This window comes from Crocuta crocuta, unplaced genomic scaffold (assembly GCF_008692635.1).
Source record: "Crocuta crocuta isolate KB4526 unplaced genomic scaffold, BGI_CrCroc_1.0 scaffold223, whole genome shotgun sequence".
Lineage (NCBI taxonomy): Eukaryota > Metazoa > Chordata > Mammalia > Carnivora > Hyaenidae > Crocuta > Crocuta crocuta.
The window spans coordinates 6,893,327-6,907,636 of record NW_027529426.1 but is presented as its reverse complement, the minus strand read 5'-3'; the positions used below and the strand labels follow the sequence as shown (position 1 = coordinate 6,907,636).

Below are 14,310 nucleotides of genomic sequence, written 5' to 3'. Positions count from 1 at the left end.
AGGCTTGGGAGCCATCAAGTGCATTATGCTTTACTATAGGTCAACCAAGAAATCTTAACAAACTAAACCCAAAACAAAGAAACATGCCAGCCTTTTCTGTTTCTGATAACATATCTGAGTTATTCATACTGTATTCATTACAACCAACAACCTTTCAGTTAAAGCTTAATAATAGGTGTCTTTGACAAATGGGCATGTAGCTATAGAAAGTGAAAATCGTGAACAGAGTGGTTTATTCATCAGAAAAACATATACAAAGAGTGCAGGCTAACATGCAGAAATAGTTTTCACATTTTAAGAAAAGGATGCTTTGAACATTCCAGTTAAAGTAGATATATCACCTATTGTCCAGGAAAATGCCTTCTGACCTCATAGTCTAGAACACTCACTAACAATAGAATTCAAACCATTATTTTTTTTTAACACAAAGAAATCCTAAGTCATAAAAGAAAATCAGAGTCTTAGTCCCAATAGCAGCACCAAATAGCAAGCCAGAAACCCTTAAGTGTAATCAAGAAGGCTTTATTTTACAAAATAATAATTTTTAAAGTATACAAAGAATACACATTAAAGTGACACCATCTGGAACACCTTCTGTTTAGAGCTTTTTAGAGCAAAAATGCTCTGTGTGTGCAAAATATTTTTGCAATATTTTTCTGTATAAAGACACGTTATGCACATAAAGATAATCACTGTGAAGATTAAAATATATATCTAAATACTGACTATATTCAGTGGATGAGTATCAATATATGAACTTTTCCAGTTCAGGGCTTTTTTTTCATCTTCCTTCTCTTTAGGAAATATTAATATATTTTGGCACTTTAATCAAAGGTAGACAAGGACAGGGAAAAGATGTAAAATTTATTAAGCTTATGACATGCAAGATATTACTAGGAAAAAAAAGACTTAAACTTACAGTTGGTTGGTTTCCTCTTTCTTTCAATTATTCACCCTATCTCTATATGCTATCAATATGAATAATTGGAAGTTGTTTTACTTCCTAAAGCCACAATTTTATCTGTCATTGACAAGTTTAACAATCTACTTTAGCTTACAGTCATTATTTCCCAAGAAATAGATCAAAAAAGAGATGAAAAAGAGGGCAATGCAATGAAATTATCTTCTTTTGACACTATTAAAACAGTTCTTAAGCAATCATATCTATAATTAACTAGCCTTATTTGAGTACTGGGAGAGGGTATCTCTATCTTGGTAAATGATACAACCATTCCTAAAGTCACCCAGGCCAAAAGCTCAGGAGTCATCCTTATCTACCAGGTCAAAAAGCAATGAAAACCATCAGATGGATATCTTTCTCAACATTCTACCCAAAAGCTCTAGAAAGTTACCAACATCCAAAACCATCCATCAGTTCCTCTTCTCTTCCTGTTATAATCAAGGGACCTTACTTTCTTCTTGTCCCCTTCTCTTATACCTTCAATATCTCCCTTCTTGCATCTCTTTCCATCAGAATTTAAACTTGCGCAAATTTAAACCATCTAAAACAAACTGCACACATATTCCCTTTCTGGGACAAATCCCTACTACCTTACTAATCCTATTAACCTCCAGACATTCTCAACAAACTTACCAGCTGTTTCAAGTTACAGAATTCCCAAACTTAATCTAATCCAGTTTCTGCTTTATCTCTTTTGCTCTCTTCAAAGTCACCAGATGGACTGTGCATCAATTATCCATTGAAGTATCTGCCCTCCTCAGCACCTAACAGTTCTGATGATTCCTGCCTTCTTGAAATACACTCTCTGGTTTTATGGTGGTGGTTTTAGGACACCATCCTCTCTTGGTTTTATCCCTCTGGATAAACTAGATTAAAATCCCAAGGCAGCTACTCCACCCTGACAATCAACCAGCCTCTAAAATCATGTGTATTCATCATGGCTCTAACACACTACTTCTTCCCTTCTCACTCCATAGATTCTTTCTAAGTGACCTCCTCTTCTTCCTTCTATATATGGGTAACTCCAAAGTCTATGATCTCCACCCCATTAACATGTATTTGAACATCAGATCCATAGATGTAACTTCCTCCTAGTTTGTCCTTGAACGTTTATAGGCAACTCATGTTTAACACGGCTAAAATCAAACTCATTATTTCCCAAGCTCACTCTCAAACCTGCTCTTTAGCCATTATTCCCTATTTGAAGTCAATTTTATTCACATAATATATACAAATGTAAACACACACATATATACATACATATGTGTACATGTACATATAAATACACAGATCTATAAATATGACAGCCTACTTTGCCCCACATAAGGTGCATGTCCTCGTACATCTGCATTCTCTATGTTCTGTCAGAGTTTATAATCTAGTACACTCCCAATCTCCCAGATGGATTCTTTTTTTTTTTTAAGTTTACTTATTTTGACAGAGAGAGAGAGAGAGAGAGAGAGAGAGAGAGAGAGAGGGCGCACAAGCAAACGTGCACAGGAGAGAAGCAAAGAGATGGAGAGGGAGAATCCCAAGCAGGCTCTAAGCTATTAGTGCAGAGCCCAACATGGGGCTCATCCCACGAACCGTAAGATCATGACATGAGACAAAATCAAGAGTCAGATGCTTAACCCATTGATCCACCCAGGTACCCTACCCAGGCTGATTCTTGATGACTCACACTTCTGACCTCCCTTCTTACAGCTCTCTCTTTAATTAGGTAAGAATTATATGGAGATATATATTTTTTTCTAACAAAATATTTTCTAACAATGTAATTTAATTTTTCTAATAAAATGCTGAAATTTTAAATTCTGGTAACATATTTTTTTCCCCTTTGTATACAATATATTTATTTCCTCCATCTTTTTTTTTTTTTTTTACAAATAGTTTATTGACAAATTAGTTTCCACATAACACCCAGTGTCCTCCTCCATGCCCATCCCCCCGCCCCCCCACATCCATCAGTCCTCAGTTTTTGTCAGCATTCAAGAGTCTCTCTTGGTTTGCTTCTCTCCCTTTCCCCCACCATCTCCCCACTTCTTCTCCTTTTTTNACCTAAGCGAAAGTCGGACGCTTAACTGACTAAGCCACCCAGGTGCCCCTTTTGGTTTAATTCTTGAGAATGATTTGGTGTGGTAAATAAACAATAGTTGTTTTAAAAATTAAAAAAAATCTTTAGGTTAAGTTACAAACTGACCTCAAGTTGATTTCAAAATGGACTTGTGAAAATAAAAGAAAACCTTTAGAATGGAGTCAGGAGGGAAGTCTCATTTACAGACATGAGTCCATCAATTAATTGCAGACCCAACAGGCAGGGCATCTTCCAAGCCCATTACTTCAATCTTTACTAGAGCAGCAGGAGGAAGAAAGGTTTTCTCCTTCTCAGCAACTGCCCAGTCAATGAGAGACCATCAAACCTCAGCCAATGAAAAGTCTCTATAAACTACCAGTTTAGTCCAAAGGGCTTTTTGTTTATAAAAGCCCCTACAAGTGCCCATTTGCCTCTATAAAAGATTACTCCTTTTCTTTTCTCTCTGGATTGCCCAATGCTTTCATTGTAGCTCGCTTGTCCCTACTTACAATTCTGTGTTCCCAAATAAACCCATTTTTGCCAGTGAAATAACTGGCAGCTTTATTTCTGGACTCGCAGATTATCCTCGTCAACATCATATAGGCACCATAAGGCTGTTACTAGTGCTTAAAGTAGTACCTGTTACACCATGCGTTCAATACATTCTCATCATTGTGTTCTGGTTATTGTCAGAATATTATTGATTTGGAGAAAACAGGAAAGCAAGTAAAAGCAAGATGTAAGCATGTGATAAATACAGTTGTTTTCAAATGGTATATTTTGTATGACAGCTGTTCAAAGAGATTTAAGGAAAATAACTTGGTTTTATAATTGTTCCTGTATTTTTCTTCTACTCCTGACATATTCCTTGTTCTTCACTTAAGTAAAAATGTTTGCAATATAACTTGTTAATAACTCATGTAGATAAAAATTTTGAAATTATCAGAAACACAAGCAGCTTTGACCATTATTTTGCAAATTTCATTGGTTTTCAACTACTCTATGAACTCAGAGTGTATCTGAGTGCACCTCCTGATTCATGTAGTCCAGTGGAAAGGTCAGGATGATACAAAATAACAAAATGTTTGTCTTCTGGGTTTCCTATTTTACATTCACAAGGGAGTCCACTGCATGCAATAAGCACTAAATAAAAATTCATCAAGTTGAACAATTCTAAAATCTGTTTGCTACATTTTAATCCAGGTTAGCCACATTTTAATTAAAATCTATGTATCCTTGATCAAATTCCTCTTAGCCTGAAAATGGTAAAACAAAACAAAACAGCTATAGTAATCTGATAATATAAATGATAACTACAATAAATTCAACTACAAGTTGCTATTTATTTGCTTAAAAACATAAGTTCTGGGAGTTCAGACTCCAAATCTGCATTGCGGACCACTTTTTTTCTGCCACAAAGGAAGGAAATTCCATAAATATGAAGAGCATGCATTCCATAAATATGGATAGATGACTGTAAACCTGCATTATGCTAGTGCCTTAATAATACAAAACCATCTAAACATAATACTACCTCATTATTATTGCTGAATACATAATTAACAGTACTCAGAAAGTACAGAGAAACCATCATCTGGTACCAAAAATCAGAATCTCAAGTCTCATAAACACTTATAATCCCAGAAATAAACAAGTGAAAAAATACTAATTATGCCTATAAATTCAAAGAAAAAAAGCTTCTGACATTAATATCTAATCAGCAATATGCTTACTGTCTGAAGCTGTTAATGTCCTCCCATGAAACTGAAGACAGGTTCAGATAACTGTTGAAAGTTGTTATTTGTGTCACCAACAAAGAAAATATAACCAGAGGGGAGGCTAATTCAGCTATATTTTTACATTATAGATGTTTTTGCAAATTATCTTGTACTCCTGTAGAGCTAAACATACTGCATCAGTGTAATTATGGATTTAAATTTTTTTTTAATGTTTACTCATTTCTGAGAAAGAGAGAGAGAGCAAGTGAGAGTGAGCACGAACAGGGGAGAAGCAGAGAGAGAGAGAGAGGGAGACACAGAATCTGAAGCAGGCTCCAAGCTTTGAGCTCTCAGCACAGAGCCCCATGCAGGGCTCCAACTCAAAAACTGTGAGATGGATCTATGACCTGAGCCAAAGTCAGAAGCTTAACTGACTGACTGACCCAGGCTCCCCAACATAACTAAGGGATTTTAAAGCAAATGGTAAAAAATAGGAAAAAAAAAAAGTTTGCTCAAGATTTTATACCTAATCGTGATATGACCCCACCTGTTCCTTCCTAGGCTCTTTTTCTGTATCATGCTCCTCTTCCTGATCTCTTATTATTGGGGTCCCAGGAGCTTCATCCTCAAATCTCTCTTCTGTCTCTACTCTTTGTCTAGGTGAATCCATCCAGTTCCTTAGCCAATGACTCTCAAACCTCGACCTCCAGCTGCAACCTCTCCACTTAATTCCAGACTTACATACCCATATGCCCACTCACCAGCTCCACTCTGCTATCAAAGAGACATCTCAATGTCACCATTTTCAAAACCGAATTCTTGATCTACTACCCTAAACTGACATTAATATCCTAACTCTAATCTCCTACATTTGTTATCTGAAAAAACAAAACAAAACATCATCATCATTCAGGTACTTGTTCAGGCCAAAAATTTGGGGTCATCCTTGACCCCATTCACCTGATCAATGAACAAACCCTCTGGCCTCTGCCTTCACACTGGCTCCAACCACTCCTCAACACTGTCTTATTAGGTCAGTCATCTCTGGTCTGGCCTCTGTAGCAGCATCGTAAATGGACAATCACTTTTACTCTCATCCCCCAAAAGTGTGTTTCCCTGGAGTCAGAGGAGACCTTCAAACACCTAAGACAGGTCATTCCACTTCCCAGCTCTCCAAATGAGCAGCTTCCCTTCATGCCCAGAATGAAATTCAAATCTTTACACAAATCTTTTACCCGTGAGGCCCTATATGATCAAGCCCAGGAAGATCTCTGATATAATTCTTTTTCTTTTTTGAAATAATTTCTTTCTACCCTCTCATTCAAATCTCCCAGCCAACAGCAGCCTGCTTGCAGACCATGAACACGTTAAGCTATGTAGGATCTTCAAGATATCCCTGGAACACTCTATTTCTGCCGCTGCATGGCCTGCTTCTTCGCTTCATGCACATCTCTTACCACCCTATCTAAAACAGGATACTGTATCTTTAGGCTCTCTCCCTACAATATATTTCTTTAAGTATTTAAAATTGGTGCACGTAAAACTATGTAATTATTTTTTTTGTCTGTTCATATTCTGCTTCTACCTCTAGCATGCATGTTCCGTGAGAGCAGAAAACCATGAGGGCATAAAAATCATTTTATTCAGCACCATATCCCCAATACCTTGAACAGTGCCTAATATGCAGGAGGTGCTGCTTATGTTTAAGTGAATAAATTCAAGAAATCAAGTTTATTTTTGCATGACTCACATGCATAGATAATTCAGGATATTATTTATATTTACCATAAACCTACATCAAAAATATATTTACAACTGCCAATATGCACCCAAAAAATTCACTTAAATGTGAATGCCCCAAAGGAATCTAAGTCTATTGAAAACTAAAATGACTGATCACATTGATCTTGTCATAATATAAAAATATACAAGCTTTATTAGTATATTCTTTCTACTGAAAAGTGTGTGTGTCTGTATACACACACACACACACACACACACACACACAGACATACACATACACATACTTCAGACAACTGCCAACAGGCTATAAAATAATAGATTCTCTCTCAAAGAAGATAACCAAAATATCCTACTGCCTAGAAGCATTACAATAAAGAGTAAAGAGCAAAAATGCACTTACCTCCCTTTTTCTACCAAGAGCAAGACATCTATTTTTTCCCCATTTTGAACCACTGTGCTGATTGCTGTAGGGAGGAAGAAGAGCATGAATATATCATTTAAAACATGACACTAAATACCCATAAAGACACACTTATTAATAGTACTTAGTCATGTCTGGAAGGAAAGCATCATAATTTTATGATGCTACTACCATCATATGCAATAAAGAACTGTACCCAAAATATAAGATGAGAGAGGAAAACGATCTTACTTAGCTCTTGCAGTCTTCTTAAGTGCATTCTATCCTCCTGAACTTCTTGCATTGGAAGACAAAAATGCAAACTAGATCTGTCCATAGAAAACCAGCCTTTTCTCCACTGATCCAGGGTATGGCAGTCTTTGTAGTAGAGTTGACCAATCAAATCATAGTCAGCTTCTGTTAAGTTTTCAGCAACAAAGGGAACAAAATGCTGTTAAAACAAATACAGAAAAGTAATAAAGACAGTGAAAATAGGAAATCCCTTCCCTACCTACAGATTTGAGGGTAGAAAAACAAAAATAGTTTTTCACCCTAAAAATTTAGAAGTAACCCAAATTTCAAAACAATTATTTAAACTTGCTATCAGTCTTACAGCTGAACAGCTATAATGCATTTTCAAATGGCAGCATCTTAAACCACTATTTTTGATATATACAGAATTGAAATAGGAAGACATTCTCTAGGCTGATTTGTGGCATTTTTCAAAATGCCAACCTTCAACATTTGTCTCCATTTGTATCTTGCTGAATCTGTTCCTTTCCCCTTTGTGTATATCATGAATAACATATTTACCTATTAAAGAGACATACACAGACGTGACTTTACAATAGTGAAAAGATCTTAATCGTCACAATATGGCATTAATTCAAAGAATGATTTCTCCAAGTAATTTTTTCTCTGCTTAAGGCTCTAGGAAGGAAGCTCTTAATCTCTTTTGACTATAACCTTTGAAAACTTAATGCAGTATGGACATTTTTTCCCACAATCTTATATAAAATAAAAAGTTTTTTATTTTATTTTCCTGGGCTTTTGAAGTTCAACCACAGACTCCAAGTTAAGAATATTTTCTGGACTTAGGATAAATATGCAATATTTAAATACCTTGGCTATTGCCTCTGTCCATTTTCTTTGAGCTTGAGATGTTTCTGCTCCAAATAAAAATGCCCGTTCTGAGGGTAAATAGATCTCAAAGGTAAAGATGGGCCTATAGCACACATGAATAAAAAGTTCCACTGTTTATTTCTGACTCTTATGGAAACAACACAAAGGTCAAGTTTTTAATTAAATTAATCCCTTTGAAAACTGGATAATGCTTTGAAATCTATCATCTTTTCCCACTGACTTACACTTTAATTCATTCAAATAAATGGAATACACTGGATCAGACAAAAGGAATATTCTTCTGATCACTGAATCACCCTACTGCATGACTTTGTTAATGCCCTATAGTTTTGACCCATGTAGTATCAAAGGGTTCTCTTTGGTTTCCTCTTCTCTCAGACCAGGCCATCTTGAATTACCTATTTAAAGGAAACATTGTCCAAAAGTTCTCTAATTAATCCTCTTCTTGTCTTAACAAATTTTCCTTCCATCATCTCATCTTATCCCCAAACTGTCTCTTCCTACTCAGATAAAATTAGAGTAACATCCCAGGTCCTGAATTCTTTCCTGGGATCCATCCATAGCTCCAACTATTTCCTGGAACATGCTAGGTACATTGTTGTTGTTACCTAAAAGAGCTTCAAAATACCCTACACGGAAGTCCTCTTCCTTCTTCTTCCCCCCCCCTTTTTTTTTCTTTATCCCAAACTGGTTATATTTTCCTCATGTTTCAAACCTAGAGGCCATCTATTTTATCACCAAGGTCAAAACCTTGGGGTTTAATTTCTTCTTCTTAACAGCAGCTCTTCATCCAGACAGACAGTTAATCTCATAGTTCAATCATAAGATTTTCTCAAACTCCTGGATTTTTTTTTCTTTTTAATGATCTCTCTCTAAGTAAACTCTCAGTAACTGTCATCTCTCTACCTCCTATCTCTCCCTTACCACTTCAGCCAGGTTTCTTCCTCGAATACAAAAGTATGTAACTCCTCACTGCCTCAATTCATAGTTCAAACTCTAGAAAACGCTATTTCAGGAGACTCAGAATATGGCTGCAATCATTATTTTCTAACCTTATCTCACTGTAGATATTTTCTCCCGCCATGTCTGTTTGTACCAAGAACATTCCATCAAGACTGTTTTAATTCTGGATATGATTATATGCTGACATAAAGTAGTAACATTTTAAATTCTGTTTTATTTACTAATTAAGCATCTGAACACTAGAATGTATTTATTTTAAATTTCACAGTGAGCCATACTAAGTTAATTATTCATTTAGAAAGAAGCACTGTCAAAGTTAGAACAAAATCAACTAATAATCAGTTTTCTCTACATAAAAAATCAAATTAGATTTACTAGAAAATAGTCACCTCAACGAGTATATACAGGTCATCACATAATAATACTATGTTATCTTTAATTTTATGTAAATCACAAAGCTTTACAAATCTCTTCCCATTCTCATAAAATTTATATTAAAATACTATGTTTCTATATAACAATCAAGATTTTAGTATAGTTTTTCATTAATTACATCACAAAATGTAAATTTCACACCAAGTATCTCAGATGGCTTATTTTTAAAAGTCCTTACAAAAATTTATTAAACCATTCTGAGTCAAATATATTAAATAAATAATGCTTACTCTTTTAATTGCTACTTTTTTGAAACCATTAAAAGCTAAAGCAAATCTTTAAGGAATTTGGCATTTCAATATGATATTAAATATATTTAGTTTTTTATTTTAATATGAATAACTCATCACTNAAACCTTAAAAAAAAATAAAATAAAATAAAAGCAAAGAACTCTTTTAAAAAAAAAATAAATAAAAATAAAAAAAAAAAATAAAAGAGTAAATGATAAATATTTTAGGATTACATGTTCTAGAATGGAATGCTATAAATGTATTTCAAATTAGATGCAAATACGCTAGCCTTTCATAGTACCCAGTATAATATTTTAGTTTTTCTACTTTTTAGCGAATTCTCTAAGGAACTTTCAGAGCTGTAAAATGATTAAGCTTCAAGAAACCATTAAACCCTTTTATAATAAGCAAATGAAGAATTAAAATAACAAAACTCTTATTATCTGGAATGATAAATATCAGAAAATACTCGTCACCTCCTACCTGTGTAATAGTAAACCTACCCGGTATTTAAATAGAAGTCCTCTTTGTGGATAGCCAGGCAGATAACTTCACTGATATTAATGGTGCCATTAGGTGTGGTAGACTTATCATTTTCATAGTAACTCAAGAAGCCTCCTTCCAAAACACACCACTTTTTATTTGTCTCTAGGAGTTTAAGACAAATTCTAAATTGAGTTATACCATAAATCTAGTTTTTAAAAAGCACATAGTTTAAATAACAATTGAATTCAAATACATTTACTAATTTCCTATTTTGTGTAAAGAGTATGCTAGTGCTGCACGGGATATACAGTTGTCACTTTCTCTGCTCTCAGAAAATTTACAATCTAGTAATAAGAAATGTACAAGACAAAAATAACTTGATGCCCAGAAAAGCAGACAGATCCATAAAGAGACTGCTGCAAACAACTCTGAAACAGCAAGGACTGATGTCTACGTGGAGTATTCAGAGGAAAAAATGTAGTGTAAAAAGTAAGACTATGGTTGACGTTAGGTAGGTATACAGAAGAATAAAGGGGCCATAACCTGTGGTGCCTTAGTTAGGGAATTTAAAATTCAAATTGTAAGGTTCTTCACAGGCCAAATCACAGGCCTACAGGTTACAGGCCAAATCCACATCACCACTTGTTTTTATAAATAAAGTTTTATGCAAATACAGCCACATCTACTCGCTTACGGATTGTCTGTGGCTGTTTTCCCACTACAAGGGCAGATCTGAGTTGCAGCAAAGATCATCGGGCTTGCAAAGCTTAAATAATTTAATATTTGATTCTTTTCAGAAAAGTTTGCTGAGCTCTGATTGTGTAGCTTATGGTGTGCCACCAAAATGGTTTCAGCACAGGAATATGATCAGAAATGAATGTTACACACGTTGCTTACTGTGGAAAATACATTTATGAAGGTGAGACCAGAGGCACGAGACCAGTTAGAACACTATCAACAGAAATCTAAGTGAGACACCGGTCAGAGTGGCTAAAATGAGCAAATCAGAGGACTCTAGATGCTGGTGAGGATGTGGAAAAACGGGCACCCTCCTACACTGTTGGTGGGAATGTAAACTGGTGCAGCCCCTCTGGAAAACAGTGTGGAGGTTCCTCCAAAAATTAACCCTAGAAGTCCCCTGTGACCCAGCAATNCTAACTTGAAAATAAACTATTAAAAAAAAAAAGAAGTCTAAGTGAAAAATTAAGACAGCCAAAAGCAGGACAGTGGTAGCAGGGAGGGGGGTGAGGGGAGGAAGGGTCTAAAGGAGGGAGATGGAGAAGAGAAGAGGGAAAGAAAAAAGTATGCAGGCTTGTGTGTGTTTTAAGGAGATAAAACACATAATGGTTAAACTCAGGGAATAAGGAAGAAGTCAAACAGTCATTTTTAGCTTTGATTCCAAGGTGGGCCATAAGGTCCACTTTTATTTAAAACAAAATAAAGTACAAACTGTTTCAGTGGATGCAATGAGTTTTCTTTTAGATTGAATGGGAGTTAGCTGTTGGAAATCCAAGGAGAGATACCTATGAGACCGATCACTATTGGTTTGCAAGGAAAAGGCCCAATAACTAGAAAGTCTTTAGATTACAAGTAGATGAAAATATAAACCAACCAAGGATAAAAATCTCAAGAAACTAAAGTATAAGGAGCAACGAATGTAGGCAGGACGAAAAGCAATAGAGCAAATGAGAAGAGGCAGTGTATAAACAGAAAGGTGCAAAGCTTTCGAAAAAGGAATGATTACCGCTACTAAATATAGCAAAGAAATCTAATCAAAGATGGGCTGAAAACAATTATCTGTTGATCTTCCTTATAAGAAAGTAACTGCCTAGTTGATTTAGTGTGCTATGAAAGAAGCCAGGTTGCAGCATGCTGAAGACTAATTGGGAAGAAATAAAACCAGTCAGGATAGATCAACAGCCTATGACATTAACAAAAAAGGAAAAGATCTCATAAGCTCAAATGAAGGCACAAGCTCTGGTAAGGTAAATGGCAGACCATCCAAAAATGTTTCCCAAGCTGAACATTGTCTTTCTCAAAAACATAAGAGAATAAAGAGAAGAACTGGAAATATATAGTTAGATCTTGAGCTAAGATTACTTAACTAAAATGGTATTCCACCCAGCTAGCCCAATTTTTCCAAGACTGGGCTTAGGCACAATTCTCTTGGAACTCTTCTCTAAACTTTTATCATTATCAGGCTGAATTAAGTATCTTCCTGTGGCATCCTCAGCACTATATAGTGGTGTTACCTAAGAAGGTGGAACTGGAAGTCCAAGACTCTGGATTCTAACAAAGCCTACATCACTAACTGGGTACCTATGAAATACAACTTCATCATTCTCTTAGGCTCCTCATCTCCAAAATGAGGATAAGGAAAACATCAAACTCATAGGACTGCTGTGATGATCAAAGGATGTACTACATGTGAAGCATGCAGAAGTGACTTTATAGGTGGCTGTTTAAACATCTACTGACAATTTAAAATAGGATATGTATATATAACTGTAATATCTGAAATACTAGAAGTTATTTGATGACAAGGACTGTTTTCTTCTATTCTCAAGAATCACACACTGTAGGGGTGCCTGAGTGGCTTAGTCAGTTAAGCATCTGACTCTTAATTTTGGCTCAGGTCATGATCTTGCAGTTCAGGAGAATGAGCCCTGTGTGGGGCTCTGCACTGTGATAGCACAGAACCTGCTTGGGATTCTCTCTCTCTCTCTCTCTCTCTCTCTCTCTTCCAGGCCCTCCTCTGCTCATGGTCTGTCTATCTCTGTCTCTCTCTCAAATAAACAAAACAAAACAAAAAAAGAATCACCACCCTGCAAAGCCTGGAGAAAGTTCGTTAAAATTATTATTTTCATAAACTGGAAAGTAAATTTATTAGTTATGGAGTTGATTCAGATAAGGTTGCTAATGCTGTATTAAAAGAAATACACAAGCAAGAAATGTGTTAAATAATGAATAGGAGCATCATAAATGGAATTACTTTTAAGCACAACAGGATGGATCCATGTATGCATCTCCATTCTCTCCCAAAACTACAGCAGAATGACAGTAAAGAGATAGAAAGTTAAAACTCAAAAGAACAAAGACCCAAAGAGATTCTCAGTACATAGCAAATGACTGACTTGTCTCAGAGGCAAAAGCTGGTACCTTCAGACATACAAAAGAAGTTAACAGGAAGCAAGTAATGTTCTACAAAGTTCTATAAACTATGGAAGAGGCTAATACCTAAAGAAGTGTAGGGTAAGAAGTAGAGTTGAAACAAGTTTATAATATAAAGGGAGTAAAGTCCACGTATTTTCTCCCCTGTGCTAATAAGCAGCTAAACAACAAGCCCCCTCCTCCCTCATGTGGAAATCCTTTACTCTGGAGAAACTGGATCAGACAGATTCTAACCTGGGGGACTCTGAGCACTGTATGGAAGCAGAGGTAAGGTGCCATCTGGAAACGAAGTGGTTACACAACATTCTACAGACTCCTGGTTACCTGCCCACATTTTCATACAAAATGTTGAAGCCAGTGATAACCAAGACCCTAATCCCAACACTCTCCCCAAGAGACTCATGGAGTTTTCTCACAACTGATTCCAAACATTTCAAAGAAAGCTTTCAACATAAAAGATAGAAACCAAACCCAAGATAGTAAAATTTTAAAACTATAAATAATATCAGACTGTCAAAGGAAAGATACTGTAGCTTTAAAACAAGTACAGCATGGGGCACCTGGGTGGCTCAGTCGGTTGAGCATCCGACTTCGGCTCAGGTCATGATCTCACGGTTCAGTTTGTGGGTTTGAGCCCCGCGTCAGGCTCTGTGCTGACAGCTAGCTCAGACCCTGGAGCCTGCTTCGGATTATGTGTCTCCCTTTCTCTCTGACCCTCCTCTGCTCATGCTGCCTCTCTCTCTCTCAGAAATAAATAAAAACATTTAAAAAATTAATAAAACATTAAAATTTTTTTTAAAATAAATAAAACAAGTACAGCATGTTCTAAAAAGAAAAAGGAACACAAAAATAAGTTTTGATAATTAAAATTAGAATCATGAATTTTAAAATTTTAAAAATAAAGAGAGAAAGCTTAGAAAAAGAACTCTCCCAAAAATAAAACAAGAGAAAAAAAGATAGTATAAGATAATGGAGTGGAAGATGC

The 14,310-nt window shown here is 35.7% G+C and overlaps 1 protein-coding gene and 1 long non-coding RNA gene across 4 annotated transcripts in view; one reads left to right on the top strand and one right to left on the bottom strand.

Annotated features, from left to right (window-relative positions):
• ARAP2 (ArfGAP with RhoGAP domain, ankyrin repeat and PH domain 2) overlaps window positions 1–14,310 on the bottom strand; it is a 190,175-nt gene that overhangs the window by 82,747 nt on the left and 93,118 nt on the right. For all 3 annotated transcript variants that reach the window (XM_077758955.1, XM_077758957.1, XM_077758956.1), the window contains exons 16-19: window positions 10,172–10,316; window positions 8,019–8,121; window positions 7,149–7,347; window positions 6,897–6,960 (exon numbers count right to left, since the gene is read on the bottom strand). In XM_077758955.1, coding sequence (XP_077615081.1) covers window positions 6,897–6,960; window positions 7,149–7,347; window positions 8,019–8,121; window positions 10,172–10,316 — 511 coding nt within the window. The remainder of the gene's footprint in view (window positions 1–6,896; window positions 6,961–7,148; window positions 7,348–8,018; window positions 8,122–10,171; window positions 10,317–14,310) is intronic.
• LOC144227332 (uncharacterized) overlaps window positions 1–14,310 on the top strand; it is a 132,618-nt gene that overhangs the window by 103,150 nt on the left and 15,158 nt on the right. The window lies entirely within an intron of this gene.